The 20,455-nt window shown below is 43.7% G+C and overlaps 1 protein-coding gene across 2 annotated transcripts in view; it reads right to left on the reverse strand.

Moving 5' to 3' along the window:
• PUDP (pseudouridine 5'-phosphatase) overlaps positions 1–20,455 on the reverse strand; it is a 95,898-nt gene that overhangs the window by 38,798 nt on the left and 36,645 nt on the right. For both annotated transcript variants that reach the window (XM_032285852.1, XM_032285853.1), the window contains exon 2: positions 17,317–17,535. In XM_032285852.1, the coding sequence (XP_032141743.1) occupies positions 17,317–17,535 (219 nt within the window). The remainder of the gene's footprint in view (positions 1–17,316; positions 17,536–20,455) is intronic.

Below are 20,455 nucleotides of genomic sequence, written 5' to 3' on the forward strand. Positions count from 1 at the left end.
GAAAAGACACTGCCAGGTGTTTGTAGAAGACTCAAACAGACAGAAGACAGGAATGTTCCAGAAAAAAATGACAATCCAGAGAAAAGTGGGCAAGGAAGCAACAGTCATGATAATAATTAATACTCACGGAGACATGTAAGTTACTGAGTCCTTAAAACAAAAACAGAATGTAAGAAAAGAACAATGCCCAGAAGAAGAAAGAGCACATGAGGTTTAAAATAAATCAGGAAAGGAGGGCCAACACAGTCAATGTCAGCTATGACACCAAGCTGTCTGGGGAATGCAGTTCAAGGAGGTTGGGGGGCAGGTGGTGGACAGATGGCTGCTCTTTCTTGCTCCTTACAAATATGTCAGGTTTGGCTGGGCGTGGTAGCTCACGCCCTCAATCCCAGCACTTTGGAAGGCCAAGGTGGGCGGATCACTTGAGGTCAGGAGTTGCAGACCAGCCTGAGCAACATGGAGAAACCCTGTCTCTATTAAAGATACAAAAATTAGCCAAGCGTGGTAGTGCATGCCTGTAATACCAGCTACTCAGGAGGCTGAGGCAGGAGAATCACTTGAACTCAGGTGGCGGAGGTTACAGTAAGCCGAGATCACAGTACTGCACTCCAGCATGGGCAACAGAACAAGACTCTGTCTTAAAAAAAAAGTCATCTGTGATTTTTAATACACTGACAATATTCAAATATAACTAGAAAGAAACTGCCTGATTGATACTGCTTTATTTCCTGTGAGGCAGTTTCACTTCCTGAGGACTATAGAAAAACCCCACAACCCTCTGGCCTCCACACCCTTCCTCAGTCTCAGAATCTGAGCTGTTACCTGCTTTTTGTGGGTGAAGACTAAGTTCCTGTGCTACTGCTTCCTGGAAACGTTACCAGGCTCCTCCCACCCTTGTAACCCTCTGGGATTCACTGGAACACCTCCAGCACCTGGCTGTAGTTATCTGAGTTGTATGTATGTGGTTAGAAACTTCCACTCAAGAATGAGTCATAACCTCTGCACTCCCAAGACCCCATGCAGACATCCAGTGAGTAAAGTGCTTATTTCCCATCCTCTGTTTTCCTCATCCTTGTACTCCGTCCCCTCTGTTCTTAGGAATGGAAGGCAGTGGTGGGACCAGGAATCATTCCTTTTCCTTGCAGTACATGTGTGCAAAATGGAATCGAAAGAAAAAAATGATTTCAGATACATAGTGGGAAGTGAGCTAGTTTTCCTTTGGCTCCATCCATGGCTTATGAAGCAAGCTGTGAATGCGGGCAGTGGGATGTGAGGATGGCCCCTGCGCTAGACAAAAATGCTAGGAGTTTCTTAGGGTTTGTGTTTCCAATTACGAGTCCACGCTTGGCTGGCACATGCTGGGCCCTCATAAATATCTAAGACCGATTTTGAATGGACAATTAAGGCAAAGGTCATTAAACATAATATTTGGCTACTCAAAATCGCTCAAAGACTAGATTTTAAGTGTTCTCCCCATAAAACATGAGAAAGTGAGATGATAGATGGGTTAATTAGCTTGACCTAGCCACTGTGCAATGTATACACACTTCAAAACATGTTGTGCATGATAACTATATACGATTTCTATTTGTCAATTAAAAAATAAATAAGTTAAAAAAATAGCATCCAGTTATCTGAGTTCATGGTGGGGAGCCTTTTCATGAAGCACTTAGCCTTTTCCTCTACACATGACAGACCTGTTACTCTATAATAAGATGCTGCCTCCTGGAGAATGTGTACCTGGGGAGCACACACGCTCCAACAGACTTCGCTGTTGTGGTATAGCGCACGGAGGCAGGGGATGTGATTCGATGTGACTGACAGGCACATTTATCTAAGAGAAAACCTTCAAGATCTGATAGAGTAATGCAGGGTTTCCATTCTTATTTCTCGCCTACTTGAACTTTCTTGAGTGAGCTGAAAGTGCTTACTGCTGCAAGGCTTCCTAAGAAAACACCTGTTCCAAGTTCTTCACAAAGGTCACACATGATCTCACAGGAGTACCTCCCCTCTGTTCTGAACAACACTGTGCTTTAGAATGCTAGGCTTTTTGGAACTTCACAATCCAAGGGCTTGCCTTGCTCTCTGAGCCCTGTCTTACGTGGGCAACTTGGCAAGTCCATGAGCCTTCGGTCATCAACGGACAGTCAGGGATCACACGCAGGAAGCTGCTGCTGTGTGAAGAGCTGATGCCCGGAATGAATAAGCAAGAAGGGAGAAAGATGGATGCAGGTCTAACAGGCACCTGGGATTCCATACAAGGAATGCAAGTTAACTTTACATCATAAGGGGTGAGCTATGTAGGTCAGGCATTCACAAAGGGGTCCACGAAATGGATTTTAGTGAACTTAACTTTTAAAAAACATATGCTGATGCATTTGTTTCTTGTTCAAGATTTATCAAGGAAACATAATTCCACAAGGACACGCTGTTAGCATTGTGAGAAATGGAATGTTCGTGCTCAGTGACAAAAGTGTCTCCTGGACCAGAATCTAGCCAGGCTACTCTGAGTCTTTTTCTCCACAAGGCCTCCACACTGGTCTATAAAGACTTGAACAAGTTCAATAGCTCAACATCACACCCCTGGATGACTCTAGCCCCCTTAAAGTAGTTGCCTACGAAAACTCAAGGCTGCCAAAATAACTGATCGTTGGTTTCAGCCACCCCTGCAGACAAGCCTCTGTGAGAGGGCATGAACCTGACCTCTATCAGCACCAGTTTGCAAACCCAGATGGCTTCACAGAGACCAAACCCTCTTTCCGCTTTCTGCAATTTTCACTTCCCCGACTCTGCAGAGCCCCTGCTGACCCCTCCCTACTTCCTGAATTTCCCTTTAAAAGGCCCAGTCACCTCTGTGCTAATTGAGGTTGAGTCCAGTTACACACTGGTCTCTTTTCTCTATTGCAATACTATATTATGGAAGAAAATCTGTGCTGATCCCTTTAACTACTATCTGGCTGTGTTTATCCTTGATGCTAGAAAATAACCCCAAAGCATATAGTGTTCACATTGATATAGTTTTAAAAATTGTAACTTTAAGTATAAATTTAAAAGAATTATTATCTAATTTAGGAAAGCTGGCATTACAGATTCTTGATTTTTTACAAGTTCTGTATGTTTATCTATTAAAATGGAACCATCACTTACAAACATTACTGTGTGCTTCTTAGTTCCCTCACAGGAAACTTCTCATAGCCACAGCCACTGTGAGTGGGCGTCTCTTAATGATTTACTGCAGAGCTATGCCTCGGGCTATCCCTCTTCTGATCTTCTCCAAGCTCTAGGGACCATGCTTCTTTCTCAGAAATCATTGATTTTGGCAGAGCACCTCCTTTCTTTTTCCAGGCCTTCCAAATGAATTCTGCTGCTTTGAAAAGGTGCTTGCTGGGAGGGAGAGGGCCCTTGGCCATGTTCAGATCTTCACTCCTAATTTACTAGGGATTTTGCACAGACTCAAAGCTAATATCAGGGATCGCCACTGCTTGCACCACGGGATCCAGCTTATGAAATTAAGCAACTCACCTGTATTCTGGGTTTGAGAGTGTGGTACTGTGGAAGGAAGGGAAAAAGGAGAAAGGAATTGGGTTGGGGGGCTGGAAGAGGAGCCAGGTTCTGGCAAGATTGGCGGAACCTCCTGGAACACTCCAGCCAAGCAGGAGTTACTGAGCCCGCAGCCCAGCTCAGGGCCCTCCTGGAACACTCCAGCCAAGGAAGAACAGCTCAGGGCCCTCCTGTTAGACTCCAGCCAAATACAAGCGACTGAGCCTGCAATCCAGCTCAGGACCCTCAACGCTCCAACCAAACATGAGTGACTGAGCCTGTGCCCCAGCTCAGGGCCCTCCTGGAACACCTCAGCCAAACACGAATGACTGAGCCCGTACCCCAGCTCAGGGCCCTCCTGGAAAACCTCAGCCAAACACGAGTGACTTAGTCCGTACCCCAGCTCAGGGCCCTCCTGGAACACCCCAGCCAAACATTAGTGACTGGGCCTGTGCCCCAGCTCAAGGCCCTCCTGAACATCCCAGCCAAACATGAGTGACTGAGCATAAGCCCCAGCTCAGGGCCCTCCTGAAACATTCCATCCAAACAGGAGTGATGGAGCCCATGCCCCAGCTCACGGCAGCAAGAGGTTCTGGGGCACCCTGGACAGTGGCAGTCTGAGCTGAGAGTAGGAAGGTATGGGTGGAGGTATACTGGCTTGACAGTGCCCTCCCCACAAAATTCATGTTCACCTAAAATGCGGGAATAGGACCTTATTTAGAAATAGGGTCTTTGCAGATGTAATCCAGTTATTATAAGGCCATATTAAATTAAGGCTGGACCCTAAATCCAATGAAAGGAGAGGGAAATTTGGAGACAGAGACACACAGATGAGGGAGGGCATGTGAAAATGAAGACTGAGATTGGGGAGATGAAGCTACGAGCCAAGGAAAGCTAAGGGTGGCTGGTAACTACCAGCAGCTGAAAAGAGGCAGGAAGGATCCTCCCCTAGATCCTTCAGGCGGAGTGCGGCCTTCAGAGGGAGGGCAGCCCTCCTCACACCTTGATTTCGGACTTCTGGCCTTCTGAAGTGTCAGACAGTAACTTTTTGCTGCTTTAAGCCACCGAGTTTGTTAATTAATGCAGCATTCCTAGGAAACTAATACAGTGGGTTGACCCTGGAGGACAAAACTTGGATAGACTGAGGTGCTAACTGTGAGATGACCTTAAACTACATTAATCATCTTTCTAAAATTCTGGTATGTGATACACAAATTTGTGATACTTGATGGGGAGACAGGGTGGGAAACCTGTGTCTCCTTTTTTGGCAAACATTAAATACTGATGGAAATAAAGCAGCTATGAAAATAAATATAAACTAACTCCTTTCAAATCTTCAAACAGTTGCAAGAGTCCAGTTTGCATTTATTTGGTCTGCTGGTTCAGGGGCAATACAGAGGATGAGCATCAGACTGCCTTTAACCGTACTCCTGTTCTACCCACAGCCAGCTGCTTGCTTTGTGGCAACATGTACTGTCTAATGTTCTCTGGGGTCACTGAAATGTGATTGGCGTAAACTCCTCTAACCAAAGAAGCACCTTTCTCCAGAATCTTGTTATCACTATCACAGATGGCACAGACTGTGTTCTGGTCCAATTTCATAGACTTATAACAGAAATTTTACATTAAAATGGAAAGCCAGGGAGGGCAATTCAAACCACTAAGCAATGCCTGGTAATTACAGTTAGATCAAATAATAAAGGTTAAAACAAAACTATTTTTTTCAGCCATTGAAAAATAAGAAACTAATATTGAGAGTGATACAGAAATTTTATTTAAGGAAAATTACTTTTACATTTCTACATTAGCTTCTGTGAAGTAAACACAGGAATACAGCGTGTGATTTTTTTTTTTTTTTTAAGTAGTGACAGGATTTTACTGTGTTGGCCAGGCTGTTCTCAAACTCCTGTTCTTAAGCAATCCACCCACCTCGGCCTCCCACAGTGCTGGGATTACAGGTATACAGTGTGATAGTGGGACCGAACATCTGGTCTCCCTCATTCCTTTGCTAAGCACTAGGACTTTAGAAGGAAAGGCTCTCTCTCCACCTGATCCTACTGACCCTAAATGCCCCTCCTCCAGGTAGGACTTGACATCTTAATGTTAAAAATGACCCTATATTTCCCTGCACTGTAGATTTGCTTCTGTAACAACTTACATGAAAATTTCCCTCTCACTATAGCATGGTGTACTGATACTTGATCCTTGCTTTTTTCCTTTATAAAGAATGACTAGACTAGAACTTTACAACAAAATGCTATTTTATTAATAGCATGAGATACATGTGAGTGTCCTTGTGTTACAGGTTTGCCACTGTAACAGTTTACATGCAAATTGTCCTCTGACTCCAGATCAAAGGGATCAAGGGCCACCCTGATCCCTTTTTTAAAATCCCTTGCAGAGAATGATTAGCACTTCACAGTATAATGCCATTTTACTAAGCACATGGAATGCATGAGAGTCTCCTTGTGTTCTAGATGTGCCTCTGTGACAACCTGTATGCAAACTGCTCTCTGACTCTAACGTTGGGTACTGATCCATGATCTTTGCTTTCTCTCCTTTTAGAAAATGGCTATACTAGGACTGAACAGCATAATATCAACAAGAATGGCTAACTGAAGTTTAAGTTCTAAGCCTCTTGAAAGGAAAGGACGAATATATATAGAGAGAGAGATTACAGGAGTGTCTGGAAAGGATGCATGTGCCCCGAGGACATTTCAGATGTGAGTCGCCACAAGAGAACAGTGGGGGCTGAGTGGCCAGATTCTCAGTAAGCCACACAGCACAGCTGGGGGCACAGGTGGGAGCCTTCTCCAAACTGTAAGTTACTACCTGTAGTCAGTTGTTTAATCAGTGGGCCTTGAAATGTTGGTATTTGAGAGTCGTTGTCATGAGGTAACTTCCTTCCCCAGAGAAGAGTTCTCCAGGATCTTTTTGGGCTGTGCATAAACAAAAGTGAGGTGAAGGGAACTGGTGGGCTCACAGTGCAGGGTGCAGGGATCTTTTATCTGCATCCTCCACTGTGCCTGATCATCGGAAATCTGAAGTCTTTCTGGCTCTGTTTATAAACCTGATTTCTGCCCTGGGTGGCATTTTTAATGCACAAGTTGGGGTGGAAGACCCAGTGGCTCTGCTACTTCACATCCAGGATTTCAACATGCTCTGCTGTTTTTTAGCCTTTTTTTTTTTTTTTTATCCTGCCTTTCTTTTTCTGAAACACAAATTCAACCTACTACCTGTTTTTAAATGGAGAGAGTCAACAAAAGATGATTTTTATATCACGTGAAAATGCGATGAAATTCCACTTTCTGTGTTGGTGGAGACAGTTTTATTGGAGCACAGCACCAGCACTCACGCACTATTTACGGCTACTTGTTTCTTAACACAGCAAAGCTGAAGGCTTCAGATATACACCATGGGGTGTGCAAAGCTGAAAACACAGAGAAAGCTTGCTGGCCCCTGCTAGATAGCAAACAAATCATGTGAAGGCCCAAGAGGTGAAAGAAAAAAGAGAAAATCAGGAAGGGTAGAAAAGTAAGAGGTAAATTTGGTAATGCAGGAAGTCAGTCAGGCATTGACACCTAACCCCTTCGCCCCCTTGCCTGTGAACACTAATGAGAAGAATTACTGTCAATTCTTCAAGAAACTCATGCACAGATCAGATAGGAAATTAACCTCATAAGAGAATTATCCTCCTAGAAATGGAATCCATAAATCACAAACCAGTTTATTCCTTAAACACTTAACATTCTGTAAAACTGCTCAAATTATTAGGGCATTATGAGAACAAATTATCAAAATAATGTTGAGAATTTAAAGAATATATAGTATCTACATATTATATATACTGTATAACTCACTGAAAAATGTATAGCATAAGGGTTTATTAATGTTTATTAAAGCGTGATGATCAGTTCCTGTACTTCTGCAGCTGAATTATTTTTTAGTTTACCATGTATAGAATATTTTATGAGCCAGACCTACCATTTCAATGCAACCAGAGAGGAGCAGAAATTTTTAAATTAAAAAATTGTTCTCAGCCCTATGAAACTGAACTCATATAAATCTCAAAGAGACAAAAAGAATGTATATAAAGATTAAATCAATTTGATAAACCAACATGCTTAAAATCTCCTTATTAAAATCGCCCTTATGATAGGCTTTGCATCGTACAAAGAAAACTTAGTAAAATAAGATTCATACAACCCAGAGAGTATCTGTGTTGGGAATTTCTTTTTTTTTTTTTAATTGTACTTTAGGTTCTGGAGTACATGTGCAGATCATGCAGGATTGTTGCATAGGTACAGACATGGCAATGTCGTCTGCTGCCTCCATCCCCCTGTCACTTACATCTGGCATTTCTCCCCGTTATCCCTCCCCGACTTCCCCACTCCCCTGCTGTCCCTCCCTTGGCCCCCCACCAACAGACCCCAGTGTGTGATGCTCCTCTCCCTGTATCCGTGTGTTCTCATTGTTCAACACCCACCTATGAGTGAGAACATGCGGTGTTTGATCTTCTGTTCTTGTGTCAGTTCGCTGAGAATGATGGTTTCAGATTCAACCATGTCCCTGCAAAGGACACCAACTCATTGTTTTTAATGGCTGCATAGTACTCCATGGTGTATATGTGCCACATTTTCCTTGTCCAGTCTATCACTGATGGGCATTTGGGTTGGTTCCAGGTCTTTGCTATTGTAAACAGTGCTGCTATGAACATACCTGTGCATGTGTCCTTATAATACAACAATTTATAATCCTTTGGATATATACCCAGTAATGGGATTGCTGAGTCAAATGGAATTTCTATTTCTAGATCCTTGAGGAACTGCCACACTGTCTTCCACAATGGTTGAACTAATTTACACTCCCACCAACAGTGTAAAAGTGTTCCTATTTCTCCACATCCTCTCCAGCATCTGTTATCTACAGATTTTTTAATGATCGCCATTCTAACTGGCATGAGGTGGCATCTCAATGTGGTTTTGATTTGCATTTCTCTAATAATCAGTGATGATGAGCATTTTTTCATGTTTGTTGGCATCATATATGTCTTCTTTAGTAAAGTATCTGTTCATATCCTTCTCCCACTTTTGGATGGGTTTGTTTTTTTCTTGTAAATCTGTTTTAGTTCTTTGTAGATTCTGGATATTAGCCCTTTGTCAGAGAGGCAGATTGCAAAAATTTTTTCCCATTCTGTTGGTTGCCAGTTCACTCTAATGATTGTTTCTTTTGCTGTACAGAAGCTCTGGAGTTTGATTAGGTCCCACCTGTCTATTTTGGCTTTTGTTGCCAATGCTTTTGGTGTTTTAGTCATGAAGTCCTTGCCTATGCCTATGTCCTGAATGGTTTTGTCTAGGTTTTCTTCTAGGGTTTTTATGGTGTTAGGTCTTATGTTTAAATCTTTAATCCATCTCAAGTTAATTTTAGTGTAAGGTGTCAGGAAGGGGTCCAGTTTCTGCTTTCTGCACACTGCTTGGCAGTTTTCCCAACACCATTTATTAAACAGGGAATCCTTTCCCCATTGCTTGTTTTTGTCAGGTTTGTCAAAGGTCAGATGGTTGTAGATGTGTGGCATTCTCCCCTTTGTACTCTGATATTTTCTACCTCAACATAAGGTCACCACTACACCATCTGGGGCAGTAGAGCACCATGGCTAAGAGGTCTGGACTCTTCATTCTCCACCTGGGTTCAAGGCCAGCCTCCATAATCAGAGGCTGTATGCTTTTGGGCAAATAACTTGAACTCTGCAGCCCTCCCTGCATTACCTGTGAAATGGGAGTGCTAAGAGTGACTGTTTCTTAGTGGGTGGCAGGAAGCTGACACACAACCCCATGAGTGAAAGCACTGAGAACATGACATGCAGCAAGTCCTCAATGCTTGTGAGTCCACACAACCATAGTGGACACCAACAAGGACAAGGGGCATGAATGCCCTTAAGGGGCATGTTTTCTGAACGTGGCACAGTGAATATGTTCTGGGGTTCCTAGGTACTGTCCATCCTAATGAGACTCGAAGCCCCAACATCCTGGGTATATCTAACTGGCATAGCCCCAGCACTCAGCTGAGAAATCTAGCCAAGGGGAGGCCAGCAATGACAGGCAGGTGTAGACACAGTTAGTGACATGTACACAAATGGGCCCCTCTTCTCTGTGGGGCTCCTGCCACCTAGGTGTTATAATGTCCCTCAACACTGAGGCCCACTGGCCAGACTTAGAAAGTAATGGACAATCAGAGTGGCCTCTAAGCTAAAGGCTGTAATTCTTCTCCTGGCTTCTTTACTGGCCTGGAAGCTGACCTGGATACTTTCTGGTTCCTAAAGGTAACATCTGGCCCTGAACCCAATGGTATAGGAGATAGAACAAGAGATGTGGGTTTGTCAATGTGGACATATGAAAATCTATAGGGCTGTAAGCGTGTTGGACAGCACAATACCTCCATCACTAAGGAGAAACCAAAGCAGCACAGCTTGCTGAGGTCTTCTGGAAACTGCCTTGACACAAGAATTATGTTAGCATTGCTGCAGACTAATGCAACCTTGTAAGTGTTCCCAGGCAGGAAGTACCCTGAGTGCCTTCTAATCCCTAGGGATGGATGTCCAGCATTTCAGGGAGCCACAATGACAATTCACTTAAGAGCCTAGGAAAAATATGTTCTCACTTTTGTTAGACCTATTTAAAAAAAAATTTGGCTAACAATTTAATTAAAACATTTGGAATTTCTGTCCCATGAGTCTATATATACTTGCTTTGCATCTAGATGAATTATGTCAGTGGCCTCATTCCATAAAGGTGCACGTAGGTGAGTGTAGGTGAGCATATCTATGTGTGTATGTGTCTACATACAAACACAGAGCATCATAAGAAAAGGACTGAAATGAGGTACCCTGAATAAAGACTGAGTAATGGTTACCTCCAGGCAGTGGGAGTTACAAGGGCTTCCAATTTTAATGCTATACATTTTTGAGTTGCATGAAGCAAGTATAATTTATGTAATTAAAAAATAAAAAGGCCCAATGTGGTGGCTCATGTCTGTAATTCCAATACTTTGGGAATTACACTAAGGAAGGAGGATTGCTTGAGGTAGGAGTTTGAGAGCACACTGGCCAATATATCAAGACCCTGTCTCCACAAAGAAAACAAACAAAAAAAAAGTCAGCTGGGTGTGGTGGCATATACTTGCAGTCCTAGCCACTCCAGAGGCTGAGGTGAAAGAATTGCTTAAGCCCAGCCGTTCGAGGCTGAAGTGAATTATGATAGCACCTCTGCACTGCAGCCTGCGAGAAAGAATGACACTCTAATAGGAAAAAAAGCATATCATGATTGTGCTTTGTTATCCTGAAGGGATATTTTCCCTACTTAACACCATCCTTTCATTCCTCTATGACAAATTTCATGACGTAAAAAATGACGTGTACCCTGAGACACCACTGGGATGGAAAACCTCCTTTACTGAATCCACAAATTCAAATGCTAATCCCCTCCAGAAACACCCTCACACACACATTCCAAATTATGTTCGGTCTGGGCACCCACGGCCCAGTCAAGGGGGCATATGTCTTTAACCATCACCCTGGCCTTAATCTGGCCCATCTCTTCTAGGCTGCAAGCATTAAGTGCCAAAAACCCAGAGGATTCTCCCCAAGTACGGGTTGTACTCCAACATGCCTCCTTTTAAAAATCCCAATGGTTCTCCCTATCCAGAAAGCAGACATATGAGCTGGGGAATAAGAAGGTTAACTCATAGAGCCATATTCCCTCTCGGAAGCTTGTGAGCCATGAGAAGCTTGGCTTCATACTTTATAGAAGCAAACTCACTGGCTGACTGGAATCTTCCACGTGTGCCATTTTCCTTTGGGAATGGCTTCTCCCATTGATATCTCTTATGGTCTCACTGGCCTCCCCCGAGGTCACCCCCCTACCGCAGGAGCAGCCACTGCTCCAAGAATATCCTGCTTTACTTAATTCTATATCCCTTTGGCAACTCTTTCCTGAATTTCTCATTTTGACATGTAACGATATCCTACCATGGATTTTCACTTGGATGCTGTAGATATTCCTGTCCCCTCTCCCCAAATGGACGACACACCCCACTAGGAAAGAGACCTTTCCTCTGTGTCCGCCTGAGCGCTCACTCAGCACTACATGCACAAGAATTCAGAAGAAAGAGAGGCAAATTGTTAGCTGACTTCCAGAGGGTGCGTGTCTTCCTGCCAGATGCTTCTAATGGAAAGGGTGGGGGTGTATCTGTTAGCAGTCAGGAAGACAATGGTGTAAGAAAATAAACCAAGACCAAAATTAAAACGAAAAAAAGCAGAAGGATGGAAACAAGCCTAATTACCGAAGTAAGCCTGAGGAGGAAGGCTTACTTACAAGAGGAAGACATAGCTTGAATGAAAACAGGACTAGAGCCCACATCATGTGCTTCATGTCCATGCCATGGCTGGTGTGTGCTTTTCAATGAAGTGGAGAAGGGATGGAGAACGACCTTATTAACTCCTCAAGGTGGGATTCAGAGTGAGGACTGGATCCTCCTGGGTTAGAAGATGACAGAAGTGCCTGCTAGGAGTGACTCACTGGGCCAGGTGTAACCATATACACTCCAAGGTTGTCTTATAGCAATGCCCCAGGTCTCAGCTGTTTGTGCTGCTGTAATAAAATATCTAGGACTGGATACTTTGTAAAGAATCAAGGCAGTCGCAGGTCTGTCTCTGCAGAAGGCTGCTCCTTGCTTCAAGAAGGTGCTTTGTTGGTACACCCTCTGGAGGGGAGGAATGCTGTGTCCTCAGGTGGCAGAGGAATTGAAGAGCAGGCCCTACTCTCTAGTCCTTTCATGACAGTCCTAATCCAATCCACGACGCTTCACCTTCAGGACTTAATCATCTCCTGAAAGCTCCACCTCCTAATCCTATCACATTGGTAATTAAGTTTCAACACTAGATTTGGGGGATATATTCAGATCATTGTACCCCACAGTGGGCATGTCAGTCAGTATTGCTAGTGTCCTGAGGGGACTGGAGCTGGACAGCAGGGGGAATGTTGGGCTTCGGAGCTGGGACTGGACCCAATGCTTTCCACTGCACAGCCCACACCTGCTCCCTCCCCTCAGCCACCTAAGGGGAGCTCTGGCACCTGCCCACAGCTATCCAGGGGGCCAGGGTTCTAGTTTGCTTTTTCTGCTCTAAATCGTCTGAGAGAGGGAAAGTAGAGGGCAGGGAGTTATCGCCAGACAGCCTGGTGCAGGCAGTGAGGACCAAGAGATGCAGGGAAGAGACCACCAGGCTGAGGAGCACATCTGCAAGGCAGGCTGTCCCTAGGGGCAGGATCACCAGGGAATCAGGCGTAGCCTACCTCACTCCTTTCTACTGGACTCAGGCCCACCTCACTACTTTCTACTGGCCCAGATGCCACACCTGGGGCTCTTCCTCCAGGAATCTCACGCTTAGTGAAAATGCCTGGTAAAGCAAAGAGCCAGGACAACAGAAAAAACTCCTGGGGGATTCCACACAATAAAAGGCACCAACTTTCTTCTTATTGGTCTTTGAATCCAAATTACTCTCGCTGAGTTATGCTGAAATGTAGAATTTCGTGTATCCAAAGGAATTCATTACTGAAAGGATTTGTTCAAAATATAATGAAGGTAACCATCATGGGCTATGTTTTGAAGAAGATTTTCTGATATTCCAAGTGAAGATTTTTTTTTTAAGTAATGTGACATACATTTCCAGTTGTAATATGGTACCTATTTTTAAAATCCCTACAAAACTCACAAGAGATGAACCACATGTATTTTTTCCCCTAAACTTAGTGCCACAATTTAAAAGACAGTTTATTTTCCTAAGGTAATTTAAGCCTTGGCTAAGCGACAGTTTCTACTGAAGCATGAAGCCATGTAGAAAATGCCTACAGAACTAACTGCTCAAAAGGACTTCCTACTGAGGATATCATAGGCCCACCCAGCTTTTCATGGAGAGGGCCTTCCAGAAACTTGATTATAGCAAATAGGCAGCTGATGTCTGAGTGCATCAAGGCCTTTGTCTCGTCTTTCAAGTCTATTAGGTCCACCTTGTCTTCTTAGTGGCTAGACTGACCCAGGCAAAGAGCCCTCCTATACCATGGCCAGGCAGACTTGCCTCTGCTTCATAATCAGGGCAAAGACACACTTCTATACCATGATCAAGCCAAGGACATGCCTCTGCACCATAAGCAGGGGGCTGATGCCTTAGTGATTGGCCCAGGCAGACATGCCCCCGCAGCATAATCAGGCTGATGCTCTGGTGACTGGCCAGGGCATAATCAGGTTCATTCCCTGGTTATTGGTCTAGGTAGACACACCCCCGCAGCATAATCAGGCTGATTCCTTGGTGATCGGCCAAGGAAGACACACCCCCACGGAATAATCAGGCAGATTACCTGGTTATTCGCCCAGGTGGACATGCTCCTGCAGCACAATCAGGCTGATTTCCTGGTGACTGGCCCAAGCAGACACCCTCCTGCAGCCTAATCACAGCAGACAGCCCCTGCAGCATGATGGGGCTGCTTCCCCTGGTAATCTACCACTCACTTTTGCAATTTAACTTGCTAAATACCTCCTTGGGCTCAGCTGTCGCTTTGAAAGCATGTGAAAAAGAATAATGATGAATTAACAAGCCCTCCCTACAGACAGCTTCCTTTTCTATAGAGCTCAAGGTGACTTCCACAACCTAACATACCCTAATAGAAAATACTTTCAGAAAGAAAAGAAAGTCAAGGGTTATATTTTCATCTACAGCTTAAGAACAGAAATAAAGTACTAAGTGAGCAAAATGAACACCTACAAGAAGGAAGACTACAGCAGCAAGTTTCTCTGAATCTAGTCAACGGAGCAATGACACTATAAGGCCACCTTCCCAGGGTAATTCAGGTTGGGTGAAGATAAAAGAGGAGATGGAAGGAGTGCAAAATGAATGGAAACTAGGTCTCCAAGACTGTTCTTTCAGGACAGAAGATCTATTTTATTTTCATTTTTGTGACTGGCATAATATTGAGCAGAAACCCTAAGGAAGAGCCCATTTCTGGATCAGAATTAGGCTCGGCCTGTCCTTCTGCTCTATACATCCAGTCCAACATTGTCCTCCTCTGGTCTGCCTTCCCTTCAGGTTAAGTATTATTTCTAATCATTTTGTCTTATCCTGCCTAACTTGTTTCAGAATATCAAAGCGGCACATCAACCAACCGCTATCCCTGCACATCATATGAGCCAGCATCCCAGCATGATTTTAAGTTTCTCATTTACAGGATTACCTTGTGCATTTTTTTATACTCTTCAAGTCTTCTGCATGCTCTGCTCTGTCAAAGTACAGTTAATTGTGTATATGGTATGTAGTAGATATGATCATTTTCAAAGACAGACTTTCAGTATCAAAGTTCCTACTCCCAATTGTGCAGCTAGTAAAAGTTAAAGTAAGTATACGCATGTGCACACATGCACACACAAATCATATGCTAAAAAACAGGATTTGTCAAGTCAAAAAAAAAAGAAGTCAAAAAGTAATAAAGAAAGAAAAGAAAGCCATTTAGATAAGTTCTGTAGAACTGAACTCTCTCTGAAGTACTAGCTCCTGGCTAGTTGTTCACCTTCTATGAGTTTCTATGATTAGCAACTTACTTAATCTGACACCTGCTCGCTTATAAGGCCAAATGAAGACACTACATTGATGGGATCACCAAGAAGAGTCCATAAAACAGAGTCACTAGCACTCCAGCCAAACTACCAGACTAGCTAGATAAAACATTTTTTTTTTTTTTAAGAATTGCAGTAGAACATATTTCAAGTATATCTTAGGATATAGAACAAAAAGTATAGAAGGAAAACCATGTGAAAGGCTTGGGGGCATATGGAAGAAATAGGACACATGCGTGCCTCATACATCATGAGTGGTTTGTATATTAAGTCAGAAGAGGTGCTTGGTCACAGAGTAACTTTACATACAAACCTTAGCTATATTAGCAAAAAAAAAAAAAAAAAAAAAAAAAAAAACACTCGTATGACTAAAATCAGAAATGCAAGAGGCAACATTATAACCAGTGCCACAAAAAAAAATTAAAGAATACCATTTGTTGGATTATCCTTTGACAATAAATTGGATAAACTAAAAGAAATGAAAGAATTCCTAGAAACACACACCCTACCAAAACCGAATCATGAAGACAGAGATTCCCTGATGATTTTGGGAAGGGGAGAAAATAAAGACAAAGAAAATCTTAACACACCTGTAAGTAGTAAGGAGACTCAATCAGTAATAAAAGAAAACCTCTCCACAAAGGAAAGCCCAGGACCACATGGCTTCACTGGAGAATTCTACCAAACATTTAAAACACTACTGAACTGTACACTTAAAAATAGGTAAGATGGAGGCCGGGCGCGGTGGCTCAAGCCTGTAATCCCAGCACTTTGGGAGGCCGAGGCGGGTGGATCATGAGGTCAAGAGATCGAGACCATCCTGGTCAACACGGTGAAACCCCGTCTCTACTAAAAATACAAAAAATTAGCTGGGCATGGTGGTGCGTGCCTGTAATCCCAGCTACTCAGGAGGCTGAGGAAGGAGAATTGCCTGAACCCAGGAGGTGGAGGTTGCGGTGGGCCGAGATCGTGCCATTGCACTCCAGCCTGGGTAACTTGAGTGAAACTCCGTCTCAAAAAAAAAAAAAAAAAAAAAAAAGGTAAGATGGTAAATTTTAGTGTGTGTGTCTGTGTGTATGTGCTTCCTACCACAATTGAATTTTTATATAGTAACTGTATAGATGTGTTCACCAAGACTTGTCAGGGTAACTTCATGTGCAAATGGTACAGACACTAGATGCAGAAAACTGAATATCACGGTGCTTGTACCCATGCCTGAGATTCACAAACACTACCATTTGCAGTGAATGCAGACAGAGTGATTACAAAGGGTGTGTGTTTGCATGTGTGTGTGTACTTCCCAGGAATAGTATATCCATATGTTTGGACATATGTATAAATAACATACATTTCAAAAGTATGTATGCTTCATATTAATATCATTTTAAATCCAAGATTACTCACATAACTGCTGTTTTTTTTTTCTCGCCTAGCACCAGAAATTCTAAAGACAGAGTATTCCTCCTGTTATCCCAGAAGAATCTTTAAATAGTCTATTTTCAAGGTCTGTAATCTAGAACATTCTTGAACAAGGAGCAGTGGGCAAGCCTGTTCTGACTGAATGTCAGTTAACAAGCCCGGAGGGAACAAAGCTGTCTTTCCTTTCAGAAGAAAACTGGACACAAATAAAGAAAGGGCTAAATGGCATACAAACACACAGGCTAAAAATGAATTAGGCTTTTTACTTGTTTTTTAAATTAAGTGTCTTTGGGGAGATTTAGCTCCTTATCAATTTGTTTAAATTTGAATAGTTGCTGAAATATTAATCTTATACCTGATTTTGAAAAGAAAAAGGCAAAACTATTAAGTTAAACTTTGAAGCCATTCTGTCACTAACATAATCTTTATAGATAGTAATATAAACAATACTCAAATGTTTTTGGAACCCAGAAATCACTGAAACTAATGCATATTATTTTAAGAAGCTTTTAAAGAGAAATTTGAATCACAGCATCCCACAGCATCAGCCAAACTCAGGAGCATGAAGAAGGGACTTAGTTTCAAGACTAAAGAAAAGAGGACAAACTCAGCATGCCCTACGCTAGACTATAAAGGTGATTTACAAAACCACTGCTAATATTCACAAATTTAATCCTTCAAACAGCGAGGCAACCGCACCTGGCATGAGCGCAGCCATGGGGAACACTTCCTTTAACTTCGTTTGGCTTTCTTCCACCAGCTCCTCTTTGGACATCGGGAGCTGCAAGACGTCTATTATAATCTGTGCCGCCTCTAATGCCTTCTTACCCATAACCAGGGACTTTACATCCCAGCTGTATTTCTTGTCATAGCGATCACATATTTCTTGAAACACCACTGAATAGAGCCGTTCAGTATCTGCAGAAAAAAAAAAAAAAAGACAGAGATTTTTAGAGTGCATACTGTATCAACAGTAAGTCTGTATCAGGTTCACAATAACATCCACTGTGTAGGTTGCATTCCACGAACAAAGGCTTTGTGGAGACCTAAGTGCGCAGGGGAAAGGTTTGCAGGTCATTCTCACTAAATTATACTGTGGGCAGCCTCCTCTCAAGGCTGCTGGAGTTATGTCTGGAGTCGTGATCTGGATGGAAATTTAGAACTCAGGAGAGAAATGAAATCTGTATTATTGTGTTTTCTGTTTAAATGTGCATATTTGAATTTAAATATATACTTAGAATGGTCAATTCCAGCCGATAGCACAAGGCATCATTACTTGGTGTTCCACTGCATGGCTCACTAGAATTAAGGACATTTCCACTGCCCAGTGGGATGAGCCCCCACCATGCCTGGCCAGGATGCTGCTTTGAAGCTCCCAGGGGAGAACAGAACATTTAACACACAGGCTGTGTCACGGGATGGTGAAAGTTGACCTGAGGATTAACTCCCAGCTTGGCACTTACTCGGGGCACAGCCTCAGAAATATAGGGGCCCTGCAGGGGCCTGCTTTCCTCATGCTGACACAAGGTGAACAGGAACACTGTTCATAATAGTACCAGTACCACTAACATAGGCGACATTGCACTACATTTCTACTCATGTGCTTTTTCTGTATATATATTTAATATACACATAGTATTAATAGCACTCATATTACCAATACGAATACTACTGATGGCGCTACTCCAGTGAAATAATCCTACTTTGCAGACTGAATACTTCAGGGCACACAAGTAACCTTCTCAAAACAGTGCCAGCCTCCTAGGGCGTGCTTGTGACACACTAGCTGTCTTCTCTACTCTGTCTCCAGCATGGGCGTAGAAAGATCACTTTACTGAAGAACCAACTAACTGACCTGCTAGGAGGCATTATACATGATAAAAAGAAATACTCCAACACTGAGGAGTGTCTACCAAGTACAATTTCAAAACCAGGTAAGCTCCATGGAGCTGAGAGTTGCCTGGTGACAATCCTCCCAAGTCCCCAGTGAAGGCAGAAGACTGTGTGCCAAAGCCTGGGCAGAGGCCTTGTCTTCCAGTCTGCGGTGGCACAGAGGCAGTCCCTGAACCTGAGAGGCTGGGAATAAACCTGTCCATACCTGGTTTAAAAAGAAGACACAGACCCGTCTGACAAAAATCTGGATTCAAATTCCGCTAGGAGACTGACCACCTGTTGTAGATTTAGCACTGAATCTTTCCCATGGGGCATGGAGCAGCAGTAGCAGGACGTATTCTACCCTGAATTTGCACGACTAGATTCAACAGTAAGTCCTGAAAAGAGCTGGCGACCACAATGACCTTTAACTGTCCCACAATGACATGAAAAACATAATCATCATCCCTACTTTTTCCCCCTATAAGATAGTATCTGTGATACCCAGGACACACTGAAGCAATGCACACACACAAAGAAGGCTGTGTGTGTCCAAGAGGCATGTAAGTCTTCATACTCCTATGTGTGTTCACATGTTTACATGCACATAGGCATGCATGCTTGTCTGTAATTGCTTAGATGCATTTTGAAAGTTGGCAGGGTATGAACTGCTATTAAAAGAGAGTTATGGGCTGGGTGCGATGGCTCATGCCTGTAATTCCAGCATTTTGGGAGACCAAGGCAGGCGGATTGCATGAGCTCAGTAGTTCAAGACCAGCCTGGACAACATGGCAAAACCCCGTCTGTACTAAAAATACAAAAAACTACCCAGGTATGGTGGCACGTGCCTGTAATCCCAGCTATTCCGGAGGCTAAGGCAGGAGAATCGCTTGACCTGAGAGGCAGAGGTGGCAGTGGGCCAAGATTACATCACTGCACTCCAGCCTGGGAAACATGAGTGAGATTATGTCTTCAAAAAAAGAAAAAAAAAAAAGAGTTATGGCAGATTTTAACTCCAAAATATGTGGTCCTCCCAGACAGGCATGTGGAGGACCACCTGCACCACAGGACAGGATTCGGTGTGTTGCACATGGAGAAGGCCGCGACGGTACCGTTGCCGTGGCAACGGTAGGGCCACCTGTGCTTTGTCTCCTGATTCTTTCTCACAGAACGTGAATGGTCATCTGCATAGACACAGGGTCTGGGCAATCAACCATATCCACCAACTATTTGCAAAATTCCTGAATGAACCAAGGGTAGAGTGCTGCTATCTTGAGAAAAGAAGTTTTCTGTGTGGCCTTGTACACGGGTCCCTTCAGCAGTATCCAAACTGCACCTCTTGGCTGCACCTACAGTATCAGCTAGGACTCTTGCCGCCTTGTACTCAGAGGACTGGGCTTGTTGGTTGCTTTGGCTGCCATGCTGTGGACCTTGCCTCTGTGCACGCTTCTCTGCTGGTCCCAGGGCTCGCTGCACTTGCCTGCAGAAGTCTCTGGCTCTTCCTCCTTGGGATGGGTCTGTGGCTGGGCCCAGCCCGCCCTGTGGACACTGGGGTCCAGGTGAGGCTGGTTGCTGTGGAGTAGGCTCTTCCTTGGGCTTTTGGGTGGCCCCTGCCCTGCACTCCCCATCCGCCTTGCTCCCTCTGTGCACTGACCCCTCTGTGGCCCTCTTTCCTACAGCAGACCCTGGGCTTTCTGCCTCTTGATGGATGCTCTGGCTTTGACTGCTACCAGCAACAAGAAAAGCCCTTCTCTATTCTTTCTCTGCTTTTCTAGGCAAATCCACCCACGGCTGCATGTCAGGCGCCATTTCATTTTCAGCACTATAATATTTTTCCCTTGCTTTTCTACCATGAGCTGTATTTTATTTTTTTTTTTTTAGTAGACATGGAAGGACTTGCCCTGTGGCCCAGGCTGGTCTCAAACCCGTGGCCTCAAGTGATCCTCCAGTCTCGGTCTCCCAGTGT

This window comes from Sapajus apella, unplaced genomic scaffold, assembly GCF_009761245.1.
Source record: "Sapajus apella isolate SASKATOON/1434 unplaced genomic scaffold, GSC_monkey_1.0 scaffold17, whole genome shotgun sequence".
In the NCBI taxonomy this organism is placed as follows: domain Eukaryota; kingdom Metazoa; phylum Chordata; class Mammalia; order Primates; family Cebidae; genus Sapajus; species Sapajus apella.